Consider the following 19885-nt stretch of genomic DNA (forward strand, 5'->3'; position numbering starts at 1 on the left):
ATCAGGGTAATAATTTTTAGAAAAAAACATTTTACTGAGAAACATTTACTTATTAATACTACGCATTTTCTTTGAACGTGCCTTTTTTTTCGACGATTTTGGATTTTTGACCCATAAATATGGGAGAAGCTGCAATAGCACTCATTTTCTTTGAACATGCCTTTTTTTCGACGATTTTGAATTTTTGACCCATAAAATATGGAGGAGGCCGTTATATTACGCATTTTCTTTAAACATGCCTTTTTTTTCGGCGATTGTGAATTTTTGACCCATAAAATATGGAGGAAGTTGTTATATTAAGCATTTTCTTTGAACGTGCGTTTTTTTCGACGATTTCGGATTTTTGACCCATAAAATATGGAAGAGGCCGCAATAGCACTCATTTTCTTTGAACATGCCTTTTTTTTCGACGATTGTGAATTTTTGACCCATAAAATATGGAGGAGGCCGTTATATTAAGCATTTTCTTTGAACATGCCTTTTTTTCGACGATTTTGGATTTTTGACCCATAAAAGAGGAGGCCACAATCTGAAAAATAGGGTCCTATAGTTTATGCAGGAAAGCAGTGGAAAATTTGAATCCCTTAATGTTAATTTCACGTTTTGCGTGCTTCGCTATATCTCGAGAACTTATCAAGCGAATCAAAAAACTTTTGCACACAAATATAAAATTTATTACTCCTAATACAATGCCTTGTAAGAAATTTTTTTAATAATTATTTAATACTTTATTCAGTAATAATCGGAAAAAAACTTGAATTGTAAGTTATAAAAATGTTTGCATAATTTTAAGACAAAATTCAGAATTTGAATGAAATCGGTTGTATAATTTCTGAGTTATTCATTTTTAAAAATTTGTATTTTTTTTAAATTTAATATGTTGTCCGATTGAGCTAAAATTTTGCACACGTCATTTATTTGTGGATTGAAGCAATACAGGAGATGGGCGCAAAAACTTTTAAAAAGTTGCGAAATATAGGTAACCCTATTACAAAGTTATAAAAACAACTACAACTTACTCCCCTAAAAATTTTAGTATTTTGGAGAACCATTGATTTTGCAAAAGTAAAAATTTTCGAAATCAGTATATCAATTCTCGATACAGTTCACATTATGAAATTATTGCGAATTTTCAGAAATACACTCATGAGTTTAATATCTATCAAAATTAATATTTATATATCTGCTGTCGGAAAACCAATAGTGCAATGTACTTTTTTAATTAATATTATATTTAATATTCAGTTAGTTTCAGTGAATAGGGAGATTTCGCAAATTTACGTTACCTCCCGTACATAAGATCTTAAGTAATTGCGCATGCGTCAATTCTGGTTAAATGCGTATGCGCCCATGAAAAGTTATCAAACGTATATAAGTGAAAATACATGATTTCGTAAGTTAAAAACGCTAACGTGGAATATCGTTTTAACTGTGACTAAAAAATCAAATTAAACATTTACAATGGGCGAAAACAAATACCAATAAAATAATTTTTTTACTGTTGTTGTTGTTGTTAATTTACGTCGCACTAGAGCTGCACAGTGGGCTATTGGCGACGGTCTGGGAAACATCTGATGATACGAAGACATGCCATCACAATTTTGATCCTCTGCGGAGGGGATGGCACCCCCGCTTCGGTAGCCCGACGACCTGCGCGCGAAGTCGAGCACTTTACGGTAGCACAGTTTAACGAGGACCAATACCGCACACCCTCGGTCCCTACGCAGACTGATCCAAGTGGTCACCCACCCGCACACTGACCGCAGCCAGTGATGCTTGACTTCGGTGATCTGCTGGGAACCGTGTCTTAACGATCAGTCCTGCGGAACCAATTTTTTTTTTTTTTTTTTTTTTTACTGAATCAACCAATTGTTGTAACATCACACGATTAATTTATAAATTTCATCATTGTATTTCTTCTAATTCGCATTCCATATCTCTGTTTTAAGTTCGAAGGTAGGCTTAAACAGACAACAACTTTTAACAGCTATGGATGGTTGATTGAATATAAACAATAACAAGCTTCCTGAAACTGTGAGAAATTTAGAAAACTTCCGGTGTATCTCTCCGCTTATGTTATGCTTACGAGGCAATGTGTGAACAGGCTTAATATTCTAAGAAGTTTTATTAATGTGATTTATGTTTAAATTTGCACGTAATTTTACCATTCATAAGAGTTTCTTGTAATTTATAAATTCTAAATGGTTATGAGCCTAAAATAAATTTCAAAAAATTAATATCACAACGTAAATAAAGTGTATAAGGTTTGCCATGTTTTGATCCAAATATCCCTTATTTGGCTGTATTTTTGTGTAAAATATGCCCATTAACTATTTTTGGGTTGCATCTAGCAGGACATAGCATGCTTGATGAGTCTTCCAAATTGTTATGTTGTTTGTTTAGTTGAAATTTAAATTTAAAAAAAACTCGTTTGATTGTAAACACTACAAGTATAATGAGATTTGATGGGCGCCCGTTTTCAAGTTAAGGCATAAAAATCAATTGGAAATAACCGGAAGTCTTACAACAAATTTTAACCCTTAGCGCCATCCGTGCTTAGCTTTGCGTCAGTGTTTCCCAAACTTATGACTTTTGTGTACCCTTTCTAAATTTTTCGTAACACTGTGTACCACTAATTAAAAAATACATTTATTTTTTACTATAAAAAAATTTGCACAAAAGTTAAAAATCACAACTAGCTGTTGACACCACTAATTATTAACTGTTTACTCTGCAAACAATAGCCAATAGAAAAATACGTAATCGTAAATTTTCATGGCTAGCTTTGTTTTTAAATGAAATTTTTTGAAATTTTCGTTTGTTGCAAGATATTTCGCATAAGAACGCGTACCCCCTTTAAACTGTTTCCGTACTCCTGGGGGTACGCGTACCAAACTTTGGGAAACACTGCTTTACGTGATTAATCATCCCTAAACAGAGTGCTTGTAGCTTTGTCTTTGTAGCGTTAATCACGCCAACATAACGTAAAGATAGGTAGCATCTAAAATAAAAGCGATCGTGTGCAGTTGGTCAAATGTTACGTACTGGAGCTTACGGAAGCTAAGGCAAAAGTGCGAAATCTCCCTATAAACTTTTTAAAATGAAACTTATAGTAAAAGCTAATTTTAAATGTTCTCCGTTTATATTTTAGACTGGAGAATTCATTTCACGGATAGTTTATATTTATGATATGGTTGGAATGACAATTGCAAAAGCGACGCACAAAAAAAGTAAGCAAGCATTCAGGAACAATTGAATCAGCAATTTGTAAAGGGAATATTTTTTTTCTTTTGAAAAATTCGTGTATTTCCTATATTAATCATATCTTTTTAAAGAATGAGTACATGCTGCTACCGTGAATGATCGAAATCAAGAGAATGGCGACTTTCACCGGGGAATGTCAAGAATCGCATAGTCCCTTCGGTGAATGTCCAAAATATTTGTTATACCTGATTTCATATTAATCCATTTTGATATCTGCTGAGGATAGATTAGGAGAAACATCAGCGCTTGGGGTACCGAGCAAATCTATACCCGGCAGTGACACTTAACTAGACCTAGTATATATATTTTGGACATTCACTAAAGTAACTATGTGATTGTCAACATTCACCGGTGGAAGTCAACAACCACCAATTTCGGTCATTCACAGTAACGTCGATTTTCTCACATAATAGCTAAATCAATCGATGCATTTTTTTAGACGTTGTAACAGCTCTTGTATGTTCATGTCATTAACGAATTGTACGACATCAGCAACCAATAAGGTATGAAACCCAGACTGGACGTCGCCTGCAGGTACCCAGTTGCACAAATTTTAATGTTTGTAATAGGCCCTTGACTTTCGGCTTTGTTTCCAGTTGTTGACATCGCACTAAAACTCCAACTCCGTAGCCTCGTAATTTTAAACCCAATCCAAAAGACAAGGGAATGCCTGGATCAATTATTGGGAGAAATTTGCCTTCTTGGAGGACTTTTTGATGGAACTCACCCGCATTCGCGTTACATGGAGATTAAAACTACGAAAACCTCCCACGGTTAGCCTGACGGCAAGAGGACTCCCATGATCCGTCTACCACTGAGGATATTTTATGACAGTGTTACGTCAGCACTGTGGTCATTGCGAGCCGTGTGTAGAATTCGTAGCTACCAGCCATCCCTGGGATTCGAACCCGTCACCTGATTGGATGGCGAGCGCGCTATCCCCTGAGCCACCACTGCTCATCCAAAGACAATAGTGACTGGCCCTACACCTCTACAATTTAATTCAAACGGCTATTTGTGGCAGTAATCACACTGCCACCGCACCACCCTTCCCTACTGCCCTAATTTCAACCCTGTAAACGCAGAGACATTAACTTAGTGTGAACGAATTACCGACGGCACGATCGAAGAAAGTGTATCCGATCAGACACAGAGCTTTTACCACGAAGAGCAACGAAAGCTTTCATAAGCGAAAATTTTACCCACTACTCCACTAATTATAAGCTTATTATGGTAAATCGTTAAATATAAGCTTATAATGGTAAATCGGCAATTATAAGCTTAACTTTTTGTAGTACTAAAGATATGTTTCAGCATCTATATTTCAGATAGCATCAAAATAATTTTATTCCACTCTATTTTTATTTCAATTTTTAACAAAACATGTTAAAAAAATTTACTAAAAAGAAACTACACTAAAGTTAATTGCTATCCTTCATGTTCTAACCAATTTCTTTGCCTATATTGTTTATACAGGGTGTTTCAAAATGTTCAGAAGAGTCATAAAAGGAATTACGGGGAGAGGAACTTACCATGACATATAGGGTTGCAAACCACATTATGGTGAAAATTTAGAAAACACTTACAGGCTTCAAAGTCATGCTGGGTAACAACTGCAAAAGACACTACAATTTTCCGAACTACTAAAATATTGATTTGTTTAATTATTACAAGAGTTATTTTAAATGGCGCCTGCTTATGTTATTGCACAATCTACAACGATGTAAAAATGACACTTCTACGCTTTTGAATATACGAGGTGTGCTTGTGATGTTTGCCGAAGAGAAGAAAATCTACACTATGAGATCATTCCGTGTCCACAGGCTTCTCATAAACTAATGATTTAAGACTACCCCATAAGAAAAGGCCTTAAGAATTAAGATCTGGTGAGCGTGGAAGCCATCGCATCCAATACACCTCATTGGGTATGTTGCATCGAGATGATTACACATCTGGAGGGCATAATGTACAAAGGCAACATAGAAGGCTTAATTTAGATAGGGTAAACCTCAACTATCTCCCACCTTCCGTATCATCTAGAATCAGACCCAGCTTGAGTTTTTTGCCATTTTCGCACTCTCAACGCGATGATATTCGGCCCCATTTTCATCATCTTGATGTTTTTTATCACTAATTGGAATTTGTGGTCGAATTTCGGAACTCGTTTACATATTATCTAGTAGGTATGACGTGAAAGGTTGAAGGTTCCTAGCCAACATGGAGACAGAATAGTGTTTTTCGCCAAAAATGGTTTCAAAAGAACTCTCTGGAACAATGTGAAAATATGTCTAATCATTATGTTGAATCGAGAGCTTCATTTATAATTTGATTCATTCGATAAATTTTAATGATTCGATAGCTCATAAATAACTGGCAGTGAACTATTAAATTACAAGGATCATTATTGTAAGAAGGAATAAATGATTTCAGTATGTGAATATAAAAAAAATAAATAAATAAATTTGCTAATAAAGCAGAAAAAATTTAGAAAAGAGGTTAAGCAATTTTTAAAAAAAATTTACTCTTTCAACATTTAAATTAATTGAAGATAAGACTGATAAATTTAACATAGTTTGACCTTTAGAATATTAAAATTTAAATTAAATATCATAAAAAAAGTAAATAGGTAATTACATATTTTGTAAATAGAACAAACGCTTCAAGAATACACCCTTTCCCCTTTCCTTCTTCGCCGTTACCATGATTTCGGCAAATCTTGCTTTACCCCCAAGGCAGTACGTTTCAGCAAGAAAATGGAATAAACTGGAATGAGGAAAATGCAAGAGTTGCTGAAACCATGGTAAAGGAGAGTGGTAACGCGTGGAGAGTAGGGAACTATCGTAACCTTGAGGTGCTTATTCTATCTTACAAAGACTATAACTCAAATCTACATTTATTTCCTTTGTTTTTAGGTCTGGAAATAGTAATGGAATGGATCACTATGTTTCAAAACAACTTCCCAGAACGTATGAAAACAGTATACGTAATCAACGGTAAATTTTATAACTGTTTCATTAAGGAATAGCTGTTAATTAAATAATAATTATGCTATAAATATCCAAAATTAATCGTTATAAAACGAAATATTGGAATAAAAAAGAAAAACAGAAATACAATTTATTTTTTTTAAACGGAACGCTTTATTTGAACGGCTTATAGGAGATTAAGGAAACCGCAAATTTATAGCTGAGCAATAGTCCAACCTAAGATAAGCACAATATAACGAGAGAGCAAAAGGGTTTAATTTTTTGTTGTTAGATGACGCCACTTGAAATTAGTTGTTGTTGTTGACGTCGGCCATTAAGGCAAAGGGAATGAGAGTGTTATTGTTTTCCAGTGGAGCCATGTATGGCTAAGAATTCGACTTCTGCCACACCCATACGTCACACCAGTTTCTTAGGACAGACTCATTCATGCATCATTCATTCATCCTCAAATCGAAATTTTGGCCTGAACCAGAGAACGATCAATCTTCAATACAGTTCACCCAGAGGTAAAATTTATTATGGGAACATGGAGGACTTTGTGATGCCCAGTGGCGTACGCAGAATGTTTTCAAAGGGGGTGTTCATAATTTGCTGGAACTACTGAAAGAAATTCGAGTATGTAATAAAGCACTATTATTTCCCTAATTTAGACAGCTAAACAATTTTGACTTTTTATTTAGACAACATTGTTTAGTTAAATTTTGATTTGATTTTTTAAGTTTAAGAACATAATGTAATATCTTCTGAAAAAAGTCCAATGTCATATGGGTGGGAAGTAACACTTTGAGGGCCACTTTCACATTCATCAGATTTTGTTATGCTACAAACGTTTTCTTCAACGGAAGTATCACATTTCCGTACAACAGAAAAACTTACACTGGTACTAGGTGCTGTCACCTCACTAATTTCAGGTCGTGATTTTTTCTCAAAGTAATTAAAAATTGTTAAATTCTTGCGTTTTGACATCCTAAAGATCCAAGAACAGCAAATATATATATGTATATATTGGAGCAGAAATATCCGCTATGTTACGATCTCAAAGTTTCAAGCTGGAATGAATAACTTCAACGAGCACAGTATCACCAATGGTATTGTTACTGATTTCTTCACTAGTCGAAATAGTGGCGACGACGGGTTCTGCAATTGAATGAACTTTTTGTTAAGACAAAACAGATTTAGCGACAAGCTCCAAAAGACAAGCGGCAGGATAACTCTTAGCCCGACTAACTAACTCCACTAACTAACTATTCTAGTTTTATCAGAGTACCTATCCAGTGTTGGATATCTGCTCTTTCATCGCAATAGAAAAATAAGTTGGAGGATGGAAAGGGGGTTGCTGCATTAACAGTAAGTTAAATCTCAGAATGTACAATAGTTGAAAATCATAATTCTAGTCTGGGTTATACATAACAATAAAATCGCAATTTGATACATAATAATAGAAACAATTGAAGATAAAAGAAAAGTAAATTATTTACATTATTCTAGGATTCCAGAATCATCGCGTAAAGACCTCGCGACTGCCAGCCAGTCTCGAAAACTATCGCGACTGGCAGGACAGAAAGGAACCAGTGCGTAACATTATCACGTGAATTTGGTTTCAAAAGTACAACCCTATTATAGTAAATGTTTTTTCAGTATTCTGAGAAATACCGTGAGAAAAAATGTAGGCATAAGGCAAATAAAAATATATAGTCTTAAAAAATAATAGCCCGCATAATTTCTACTAAAATTTTCATTTTTGCCATTTTGTCTGAGCTCAAGGGGGGAGTTTAAACCCCTAAACCCCTCCCTTGCGTACGCCACTGGTGATGCCACAAATTTAACGTGCAGCAGTCACCCTTTACTACACGGAGAGTCTTTGGCCGGCTGGATTCGAACTCCCATTCTCATGAGCGTAAGTCCAGCTCCCCGCCAACCAGGCTATCCCGGCTCAACATCAAATTAGTCGCAGCACGAAGTAAACACTAATTCAGTTTTATAAGTAGTGAAATGAGGCCGACATTCAATGGCCGAAAACATAAGTAATGTTAGCGATTTTATTTATGTTTAAAGCATTCATAGTTTTTTACTTTATAAGTAGCAAAGAAATGTGTAGTTTTATAATCACATCTATGCGTTATCTTAGACGGTATGTTTTTATTCTTCACTTTTGACAAAACTTCTGAAGTATTATAGTAAGGAAGGTGTTTATAGAACACCCTTTTCTTTGTGCATTATCCATTGATAATCCTTTGATTGATGGATAATTTCATTCATTTCCATTCTTAGCTAAAATAACATTAAAGCTTGAAATTTAAACACTCTGATGAAAATATGATAAAATTGAAACATTTCATATCTTTACAGCCCCCTCGTATTTTTCAGTCTTGTTTGCTATTGTGAAGATAGTTATTTCATCTGACCTCTTAAAAAAAATTCAGATTGTTGGACCAGGTAAGTTTAGCTTTCTGACCCGTTCAAATATTGCGTCTGCTGTTATATAGTTGAACAGTCTCATTTCACTTTCAGTAGGCAAATCGTAAACAAGATAAAGGCTCACAGAAAATTGTGTTTTCTCCTCAAAAAGATATTTTCCCATTGGGAAAATGAGTGTTCTTAGTTTTTCATGTGCACATGCTTTTCGACTGACTAGATCAACTTCACTATAATAAGAAAAAAAGAATCGTTAGAATTACAAAAAATTGGGCTGACATAAGCATTAATTAAAGAAAAATAGCACAAAATCAAATAAAATAAAAAGCAAACGATAATTTTGAAACTTCTTAAAGTTGATTGTTTCTTTATAGCCCCTGAGTTTTTTTTTTATTTTCACCAGCGCTTATTTTTAATGTTTTAACATAGGGTAAACCAACCAGTGAAGGAACACTACCCAGTGAAGGAACATTTCATATACAGGGTGTCTATAAAAGAACTCCGGGGTTTTGAGGCAAAATATTTTAATGAAATAAAAAACATACATACATGTTTTATACATGACTGAAAAGCTTACATTTTCAAGTTTTTTTAACACTTAGTAAAGTTCTATATGAGCCCCGTTAGTGGCACGGCAGACGTCTAAACGGTATTCTACCTCTTCCCATGTCCTGGCGAGCATGTCTGGGGTGACGGTTGCCACACAATTGACTATTCGTTCCCTGAGATGTTGAACATCACGAATTTTCTCTGCACTTTGTACGGTAACTAAAGACTTCGTTTCTATGAGCCAAATAACACATTGAGCCTTTTGTTGCGGAGTCGCCATCATTTCAAATTTCGCGACGTCATTTCAAGGTCAACGCCCTGCAGCGTCGCCAACAGTTGATACAAACATTCCCAATTGGTATGAGTAAAACTTTTTGAGCTACTCTTTTCAGAGAAATCGACTAAATTTTGCTATCTTTTATAGTTAGTGAGATATGAATTTTTAAAACCCCGGAGTTCTTTTATAGACACCCTGTATATTGATTAAACATAAGAATTTGAAAGATTTTCTTTAGATTGATTGGTAACAATAGCTTACTACCAAACAATAGGAAGTCATCTAGCAATGTTTTGGATTACCTGGTCACATAGACTTCTCTGGAAAAAATTTTGAATTTGTTATTATTTCAGAAACACCTTGTTTCTTTGAAAAAATTATAAGGTGAGTGTTTGTATTTATATGTTTGAAGTGGAATTAATTGCATATAATAGTTTTATTTTTCTCACTGTGAAAAAGAGAATTCAAAATATAGTTACTGAAGTTACGTTTTATTTTTTTCAAGCATCATAGCATAATAAATTACTGAGATAAGGGGGTGTTTATTCACTGGGTCACCAAACGATGAAAAACCAGTGAAGGAACAAGTGTTCTTTTACTGGTTTTTTTTTCTAAGTTAATCAAAATGAAAGAAAAACTTTATTTTTCTTGTACCTTTAGTGATGTTCCGCATCAAAAGTATCAAAAAAGACGAAAAACAACTTCTAACCAGTGAGGGAACAGGCATGTTCCTTTACTGGGCATAGATTTCCCAGTAAATGAAAAGTATGTGTTAATTAATATGTTGACACTTCACTTTTCAATTCATGATTACAAAAGAAAGTTAACATTTTCCAAGTATTTGTAGGTTATAATTTCAAGAATAGGCTTGTTTTTAGATATTTGTATGGCATATAAATTCATAAAGAGCATTAAAAAATAACCAAAATTAAGTGTTCCTTTACTGGGAAATTTTGTGTTCCTTCACTGGTAAGAGCTGTTCCTTCACGTGGTCTTCCAACTACTTGTTATTTGAACCTCCAAAACTTTAAAACAATATTATGTAAGTTCTCTACACTGTTTTTACATAATTTGCAATTAGTAGCATATATGTTGACACTGTCATTTAACTAAAATTATGAATTTTGAAATTAATATGATTTTTTGAAAGGCAAGCGAAGCTTAAGTGTTCCTTCACTGGTTAGTTTACCCTACTATTAATTTAAGATATTTTAGGTTCTTTTTACAATTAACTTATTCATAATTACTGTCTTAACCGGCGATTTTAATGTAAATATGAATACTGAACAAAAAATAAGAAATTTGTGACGTCTTAACCTTTCGACGCAGAATTCTTATTGAACACATTTTTTATGGTTTTTCTCATTATTTTGAATTAATTTAAGTCAAAATATGCTACAAATATTATCATTTTAATAATCTATGGTTACGAAATATAGCCTGAAAGGCTGGTGTCCTTTTCTGATCTAGATAAAATCTACCAGACACAGCTAACTTTCGACAATAATATTTTTAGATTTGCACTTATTTACGTTATTTAGATCTAAGAGAGACAGTTATTCAACATTGAAATTTCTTTTATTTATAAAATTAATTGCTGATAAATTTGTAAATGTGAATGGGAAAAAATTCTTTTTCATTTTATATTTTAGAACAAATATAATTCCGATAATCTAATTGATTTTTTTTAGTTACAGTTAGACTGTTTTTAGAATTAAAAAACACCAAAATATGTTGTTTTTTGCTCGTAATTAGGGTGTCAGAAAAAAAATATATAAATGGGACACCGTAGTCCCATCGGCGTCAAAAGTTTAAAAATTGTATATATATATTGTCTGAAATTTTAAACCAATCCAGCCCATCGGAAGGCTAAAATACGAACACCATTTGATGCAGTTTTTGTAACACATGACGTGAAATAATGTGACGTTTATGAAAGTCTATCCAGAAGAAGAAGAAAAAAACATTCAATTAATGGATAACCAGTGATCGTAATGCTATCATAATTTTCCCTCCTTTGTCATTATATTCTTTTTATTTTATTTCATTTATTTTTATATTTGTGGAATTTGCAGTTGATTTTTTTTTCTTGGAAAACAAAAATTTGTATCTTACGTAAGCATTATTCATTCCCCCTCTTCTTGACTAGCTAGAGAGCTACAGTATCTAGCTAATGGATGTATCCAATCTACGACTTAAGCACATTAAAAGTGCATAAATATCGATTTTCTAATATTATTAGAAAGTATAATTTTATAACTAGTAGTTATTTGGCTGAAGCAAAACATATTATGAAGAATAAAATGGATTTAATAACGAAGAGTTAGATCAATAAAGTATAAGTTTTCTTAGAATAAAAGAAAAAAATTTAAGATCATATTCGGTTGTTAATAACAAACTGTTTACATGACATAAAAAGAATTTAAAACTCTATGTAAGATTTTTCTTTTTGTTTTATTATTATTATATTCTACTTTTTTATTCCGTTTTTTTTTATTAATATTATTCCAAGCCCCCCCCCCTCCATTTTCAGGACTCATGGGGCCCAGGTGCTAATACTATATTATTAACCGATCGTAATCTTAATACTTCATTTTTTGATCCTGCAGGAGGGGGTAAACCTATTTTATTTCAGCATTTGTTTTGATTTTTTTGTCATCCTGAAGTATATATTTTGATTTTACCAGGTTTCGAAATTGTTTCTCATGTAATTAGATCAATAGTAGGAAAGCGATAGCCATTTGGTAGATTAGGAATAATTTATATGAATTATTATTATAATTATTAGGAATAGTAGGGATTGGATTAATAGGGTTTGTAGTATGAGCTCATGGAGCCTGAAATATTAAAAAAGAATTATATTTAATATTAAAAACTCATAAACTATTTTACTTTAATTATATTAGGTAATAGCGTAGACCCCCTACCTACTGAAAACAGTTATTTATAACTGTTCGGGTAAGATTTACCCATGCGTAGCCAACGTACTCTATACTAAATGTGAAAATGGCGCAAAATGTCAATAAATAAAGAGAAGTCTAATTTGTGAAAATAAAAAACATTTCTGATCCATTTTTTTTTTTATCAATGCTTGGGAAGTTACACTAAAGCTAAATTGTTTGGCTTCATAATATATGCTGAAACTGAGAATTACATAGGATATTTTTTTTGTTTTTTTTTTTTGGCGTGCGATTTTTTTAACAGATCTTAGATTTCAAATCTGCAATCAGTTTCTCCCTACAAGCTACAGTTTTTTTAATAGCATTTTTGGTCTATTTTTCTCTTCGCGTGCGTCCGAATAGGTCATAATAGGATGAAGACGACTTTTCGGAGCATGGGTTCCTATGCAAGTTTTATCTCATAATGTGCTCCCTAAATGTCTGTTGCTACCTTTACGCGACCCCCTGTTATAACTTTTTTTTAACTGTGCGCAAAAAAAAAAAAAACCTCCTGAATAACTTTTGATCTAATGATCGGATTTTCACGTTCTAGGACTCTATCTTAATGGTTCGAAGGGATGACCTCAAATATACTAATTAAGTAATTAATAAGCGCAGAAAATATCTTAAGTTACGAAATCGGGCACAAAAACGCACTTTCTCGGAATAAACATACCTTTTTTTCGACGGATACAGATTTCTGACTCCAAAAATATAGAGGGTAGCCGCAATCTGGGAAATATGGTCCCAATAGTTCGGTTAGGACCTCTCCAAAGATTGAACCCCTTAATGTTAATTTTACTTTTTGTGTATTTCACTACATTTCAAAAACTGATTGAAAAATTTTTGCACACAATTATAAAATTCGTTTGCCCAAAAGTAATTCTATGCAAAAAAATATTTTTAGTAAATATTTATTATTATTCTATTTAATAATGGTCGAAAAAGTTTCGAATTGTAAGGTATAAAATTTTTACATAATTTTAAAGAACATAATTTTACATGGTAAATTACAAATTTTGAGCAAATTCAGTCGAATAATTTCTGAAGAATCAAATATTAAATATCTGATTTTGTTTTCAAATTTAATTTCTCTAGAACTATTCCACCGATTTTGCTCCGATTTTTTATTTTTCCATGTAAAGTTGTATTCTTTAAAATGATGCAAAATTTGTATACTTAACAATTCAAAATATTTCAGACCATTATTAAATAAAATAATAAAAAAAATTTAAAAAAATTACGAAAAATAAATTTTTGCATGGACTTAATTTTGGATAAACGCATTTTACAATTGTGTGCAAAAAATTTTCAATTCGCTTCAGAAGTTCGCGAGACATAGCGAAATACGCAAAAAGTAAAATTAACTGACTGTGGTCCAAACTTTGGAGAGCTCTCCTCACTACCATATTTCCAAGAGTGTGGTCTGGTTTTGAAACTCAGTTGCCCCCCCCCCCCAAAAAAAAGCAGCATAAGTGTCTTACATTTGAAGCAAAACGATGATTTTAAACTATTATCTCCTTTTTAACTATAATCTTGCCGTGAAGAACTTTCTGGGCTTTAGAACAGATGAATAATTTAAACATTTTAAAAGTTAACTTTTTAAAAATTGAAGATGAAAATTATCAAAATCACATCCTTATTTTCAGTTTTTACAATTTTTTAAGAGCCCAGATAATGTAGCATTTTTAAATATTAAAAAATTAGGGCCACAAATTCTTTTAATATCCATAAAACTGTGGCTTTTCTCTATAGAGACGTTTTGCGCCATTTTCAGAATTAGCATAGATAGCTTTAGATAGGCTAAACTTGTCCTAACAGTCATCAGTAACTGTTGCAAACTCACAGCAGTTATGAAAATGGCATGTTATTAGCAAAAAACAATCATTTCGTATGACGATGAAGCCTTCGAAAAACAACCTTAAATCCTTTGTCAAGTTTGAAATACAGATAATTCTTTCAAGCATGATAGATAGTTTAAAATAAAAACTTGAAATTAAAGAAAAATTACAGTTTAAAATTAAAGCTCAGAAAAAACAATATCACATTTCAGAGAAAGTAAAGGAGACGTTATTGGAGACAATAGATGCCGATGTCTTGCCAGCATTCCTTGGGGGAAATAGAACCGACCCGGATGGTGATCCTCTCTGTAAAACATTTGTGAGTATGCTTTTATATATTTATTTCTCGTACGTACCACCAAAAAACGCTGGTATTTCTCTTCCTAAATTGGCAACACTATGGACATCTATAATAATTTATTTTGTTAGGTTGCCTTAAGTAATACTTTAAGTAGTGTTAAATAATTAGTTGTATGTTACGTATTTATTTAGATTCATTTTGTTAGGTAGTCTTAAGTTACAGCTAAGCAGTGTTGAATAAGTTATTCTTTAAGTATTTATTTAGAATAATTTTATATTTTTACATTACATGTATTACAATTGAATATGATAATAGATTTAGTTTAAAATTTCTCATGTGCTAAATCTGGCAGAATTTTTTTTTTCTTTTTAGTTTTTTTAAATGGTTATTTCCAATTTCAATTCACCGTCAATGTGAAAGAATGTTCCAAACGAAAACTTAAAACCTCTCGCTGCTTTTTTCTTTTTTTTTTTTTAAATCAAAAGAAGTTCAAAAATTGCGCTTCTATTCAAAAATCATCTGTTAATCAAGACCTGAATAAATTAAACATCACAAAAAAGCCGAAATGGAACCATTAACAAGAAAAGACTTAGAGAAAAAGTTGGTTAGTTAAATAGACGTAAAAAAATGCTTTCTCACAGAAATCGCGGATTGCGCAAATTTCGCTAATTCTACGTTACCCGTGGAAATCGTGGGATACGCAGCGAGAAAGTTAAAAGCTGTTTTTAAAACATCCGAGTGGTAGGTACTTTGAGGAAGGTGAAAGTAACTTAGAAACTTATTCAATAGGTATGAACCTTACAAAATATTTTCAGAAGTTATAAGATCAATTTTGGAAATTAATAACCACTTCTTGTAATTTTAGATATGCCATGGAGGTACAATACCGACTCAATACTATCTCTCCAAGAAATCAATTAAGCAGGAAGATAACGTAGAATACCTTTGTGTATTGAGAAACTCGCAAGTCGAAATCGTAGTAAATGTTGAAGTGCCAGGCTCCGCTTTGATGTGGGAATTCGAAACAACTAACAAAGACATCGGATTTGGAGTTTATTTTCAAACTGATGCTGGCGAGTTCATTGAATTGATTTGTAAGAAAAGGATTGAAACTACCTGGGCGCCAGAAATGGGATTGCATGCTTGCGAAAAATCTGGTTCTTGTAAGTTCTATTTTCCTTCACTTTCATGTCAAAAGTCGCGATTGTGACACACAGTTGTCCCCTTGCTTACACACACTGATCGTCAGGCTGATCATCAGGCGCGATTCCCAGTGGATCATTGAAGTCAATCATCACTGGCAGCGGTCAGTGAGTGGGTGATCACTTTAATCTGACCTCGCAGGGACCGAGGGTGCGCAGTATCGATCCTCTTTAAACTGTTCTACCGTAAAGAGCTCAACTTCGCGTGCAGGTCGTCGAGCTACCGAAAACGAGAGCTTTCCCCTCTACAGAGGATGAAAATTGTGATATCATGTTTTCAAATCATCCTCAGGGATGTTTTTCAGACCGTCGCCAATAGCTCATTGTTCAGCTCTAGTGCGACGAAAATGAAGTACTACTACTACTATAACACTTAAACCACTTCCCTTACCAAGTTTTTTTTTTTGTAAATGGAAAAAATCAACATACTTTTTTTTTCTTTTTTCATTTCTTTAAGAAGTACAACAAACTAAAACAAAATATAATACACGGGTTTTAAGTTGAAATTTTGGTTGGTGGTTGGTTCTAATGCCACATGGGCAAGCCTGCTTGGTGAAACCGAGCAAATTTAAGTCAGAGAGTGCAATTCTTGCTTTTCAGTGGCGCCATCTATGGCCAAGAATTCGACTTCTGCCACACCATATGTCACACCTGTTTATGAGGCGAACCCATTCATACATCCACAGATCGCAATTTTGACATGAATCAGAGAACGATTGATCTTCAATCCAGTACCCCCAGAGGTATTGATTTGTTATGGGAACATGCAGGACTTTGCGACTCGACAGAATTTTAACGTGCATCAGTCACTCGGCCAGCGGGGTTCGAAACCACGAACTCTCGGACATGAGCCCAACGCCCTACCGACCAGCATATCCCGGCCTACTGTTGAAATTTAAATTTTTTTATGTGTAAAAAACATTACATTTACCATCAGTATACTATCCCAAGTTATTTCGGGCAAATAAAAAAAGTTAAATATTAGTCTTTGCAAGATAGTTTTTAAAACAAGGGACAACACAAAGTGATACTTTCCAAACACCGGAAAAGTGATAAGCAATTTTTTTTACGATTTTTTTCTACATAAATTCAGCATCGTATATACAATCGCACATAACGCACTTGTGCAACTCCACAATCCAACAGCATAGCTCCCAAACAAAACTTGGCAATCTTCCAATCACAGCAGATTATTATTATTTTTTTTTTTTCTTCAGGCCGAGTAAAAACGTGATTAAACAAAACGTACTGACAAATTATGCCCGAGTTTTCTCGGGATAATCATGAAAGCGGTTAAAGCGTCACATAGGAACACCAGTTCCAAATCTAGAACCTCCTCTCTTTTTTTCTGCTCCCTTGTATGTGAATGTATTACAGATATTTTCACCTTCCACAATGCATTGCGCTTTTAAATGATTTTTCTACCCAGTTTGAGGTATAAACCCATGATGTATGTTGCACACATGCAGCCGAAACATACAACAAACACATATAGTAAAAGTTTATTATCGCTCACTATACCAAGAATAATTTTTATAACATACTGCCGTCATAGCAACGATTGCCATTGCGACTTACTATTCATTGCTCAAAAAAATTAAATAACTTCTCAAAAATCACTTAAGTAATTTAGTGTCGCATCTTCTTTTAGAAAATAAGCTATTTGTAATTAAACTAACTATACTATACTGTATTTATAATTAACAAAATTTTTAATCAAAATATTATAAATCAGTTAACTGTTACAAAGTGTAAAATATATATATTTATTACCAAACTATATTCCTAAAAAAAATATTGTTTTCTTTCAGACGTTCTTATTTTTGACAACACTTACAGCTGGTTTTATACGAAAGAGATATATTACAGGATAAAAATTATTCTACCAACCACAGAATGAGAAAGACAATAACAGATATAGGTTTAACGTTTATTAATCCATTTTATAAACATTTTAAGGTATCAATGGATTAATAACAAAAAGATTTTTTTGCTTAGATGTGATGCTTTTAAGTCTGTTCTATATTCAAATTAAAAAAGAGAACTTTCAGCAAATGAGTTAATAAATTGGATATTTTCTTCTGGAAGATCTGTCCAGGGCCAGATTAAGCGTACACCTAAGCCATTCAAATTTTTGGGGCCCTTAGATTAAATTTTTTTCTCGTATATTTTTTATTTATTCAAATATAAAAGTAGTTATATATATCTTCATTTAAGAAAGCATATTTAAAATTAAAATAAATAATAGTAAATTAAATTTTACTTTATTTTATTAAATTAGAACTAAAAAATAATCATAACATTTTGAAAAAATTTGAAAATTCATTATTTTAAGGGGGCCCCAGGCCATGGCCCAGTCTAGTCTAATGGGTAATCCAGCCCTGGATCTGTCCAGTGACATATATAGTTTGTCTAAAATAAGAACTCCCCCAGACATTCGTCTGGACCTGTGGCAGTGACTATGATAACGAGGTATGATTATTTCAAGTAAGGGTGCAGAGTCACTGTTTTGGAGTGGTTTCGGCTCTGCTCGGCGAGAGAAAGGGAATCAGTCTACTGTGTGAATCCTATAAGCTACCCTCCCCAAAATGCACTTTTCTTGTTTGTTTCCATAGCACCAGATGACCTCAGACTTTGTGGCGGGAGGAGTTCTTAGCTTAGACAAACTATAAAAGGACACATCACAGCTAAAGGGAATAGATTTCTACTCTTGAAAAATTATACAGTTATCCATTTAATTTCTTAAACTAGTTTTATTTGATTAACTGGCAGAGGTGGTAAATCAATTAAGCNAGTTATGTATATCTTCATTTAAGAAAGCATATTTAAAATTAAAATAAATAATAGTAAATTAAATTTTACTTTATTTTATTAAATTAGAACTAAAAAATAATCATAACATTTTGAAAAAATTTGAAAATTCATTATTTTAAGGGGGCCCCAGGCCATGGCCCAGTCTAGTCTAATGGGTAATCCAGCCCTGGATCTGTCCAGTGACATATATAGTTTGTCTAAAATAAGAACTCCCCCAGACATTCGTCTGAACCTGTGGCAGTGACTATGATTACGAGGTATGACTATTTCAAGTAGGGGTGCAGAGTCACTGTTTTGCAGTGATTTCGGCCCTGGTCGAGGAGAGAAAGGGAATCTCTTTCTTCGTTCTATTGTGTGAGTCCTATAGCTAACCTCCCTAAAATGCACTTTTATTGTTTGTTTCCATAGCACCAGACGGCCTCAGACTTTGTGGAGGGAGGAGTTCTTAGCTTAGACAAACTATAAAAGGACAAATAACAGCTAAAAGGAATAGATTTCTACTCTTGAAAAATTATACAGTTGTCCATTTAATAATGGGAAATTTTAATTTCTTTAGTTAGTTTTATTTGATTTACTGACAGAGGTGGTCGACTTAACAAGTTTCCCTGAATACAATTACAAAGTTTTTATCCATCACCTCCTGACCCCAAGTCCCGCAGTGGACTGATCGTTAAGACACAGTTTCCAGCTGATCACCTAAGTCACGCATCACTGGCTGCGGTCAGTGTGCGGGTGGGTGACCACTTGGATCAGTCTGCGTAAGGATCGAGGGTGTGCGGTATTGGTCCTCGTTAAACTGTTCAATCGTAAAGTGCTCGATTTCGCGCGCAGGTCGTCCGGGTGCAATCCCCTTTGCAGAGGATCAAAATTGTGGTGGCATGTCTTTGGATCATCCTCAGGGATGTTTCCCAGACCGTCGCCAATAGCCCATTGTGCAGCTCTAGTGCGATAGTAAATGAACTACAACAACAACCTAACCCTCTATGCCTACATTTTTCATAAATTTATTTTTACACACTTTAATCCTTTGGTGCAGAATTTTTATTAGCCATAATATTTTTTTTATTATTTTGTATTAATTTAGGTCAAAAACGATTAAAAAAAACATTTAGCATTTTAATAATTTATGGTTATGAAGTATAGGATGAAACGGTGATTTTGTTTTTCTGCACTCAAAGTAAAATCTTCCAAACACGGCTAAATTCCAAAGAATAATTTTTCACATTTGCTCTTATTTACACCACCAATATTAAGACCTAAGAGAAACAGTTATTCATCATTGAAATTTCTTTAATG

At 33.4% G+C, this 19885-nt stretch overlaps 1 protein-coding gene across 1 annotated transcript in view; it reads left to right on the forward strand.

Moving 5' to 3' along the window:
* LOC107455506 (SEC14-like protein 2) overlaps positions 1-17837 on the forward strand; it is a gene marked incomplete in the record, with an annotated part of 58739 nt that extends 40902 nt beyond the window's left edge. Inside the window, 6 exon segments of the mRNA XM_071183110.1 lie at positions 3152-3230; positions 6177-6257; positions 8601-8687; positions 14485-14591; positions 15439-15736; positions 17587-17837. Coding sequence (XP_071039211.1) covers positions 3152-3230; positions 6177-6257; positions 8601-8687; positions 14485-14591; positions 15439-15736; positions 17587-17675 — 741 coding nt within the window.
* Between the last annotated feature and the right edge of the window lie 2048 nt (positions 17838-19885).

Source organism: Parasteatoda tepidariorum, chromosome 7 (assembly GCF_043381705.1).
Source record: "Parasteatoda tepidariorum isolate YZ-2023 chromosome 7, CAS_Ptep_4.0, whole genome shotgun sequence".
Taxonomy (NCBI): domain Eukaryota; kingdom Metazoa; phylum Arthropoda; class Arachnida; order Araneae; family Theridiidae; genus Parasteatoda; species Parasteatoda tepidariorum.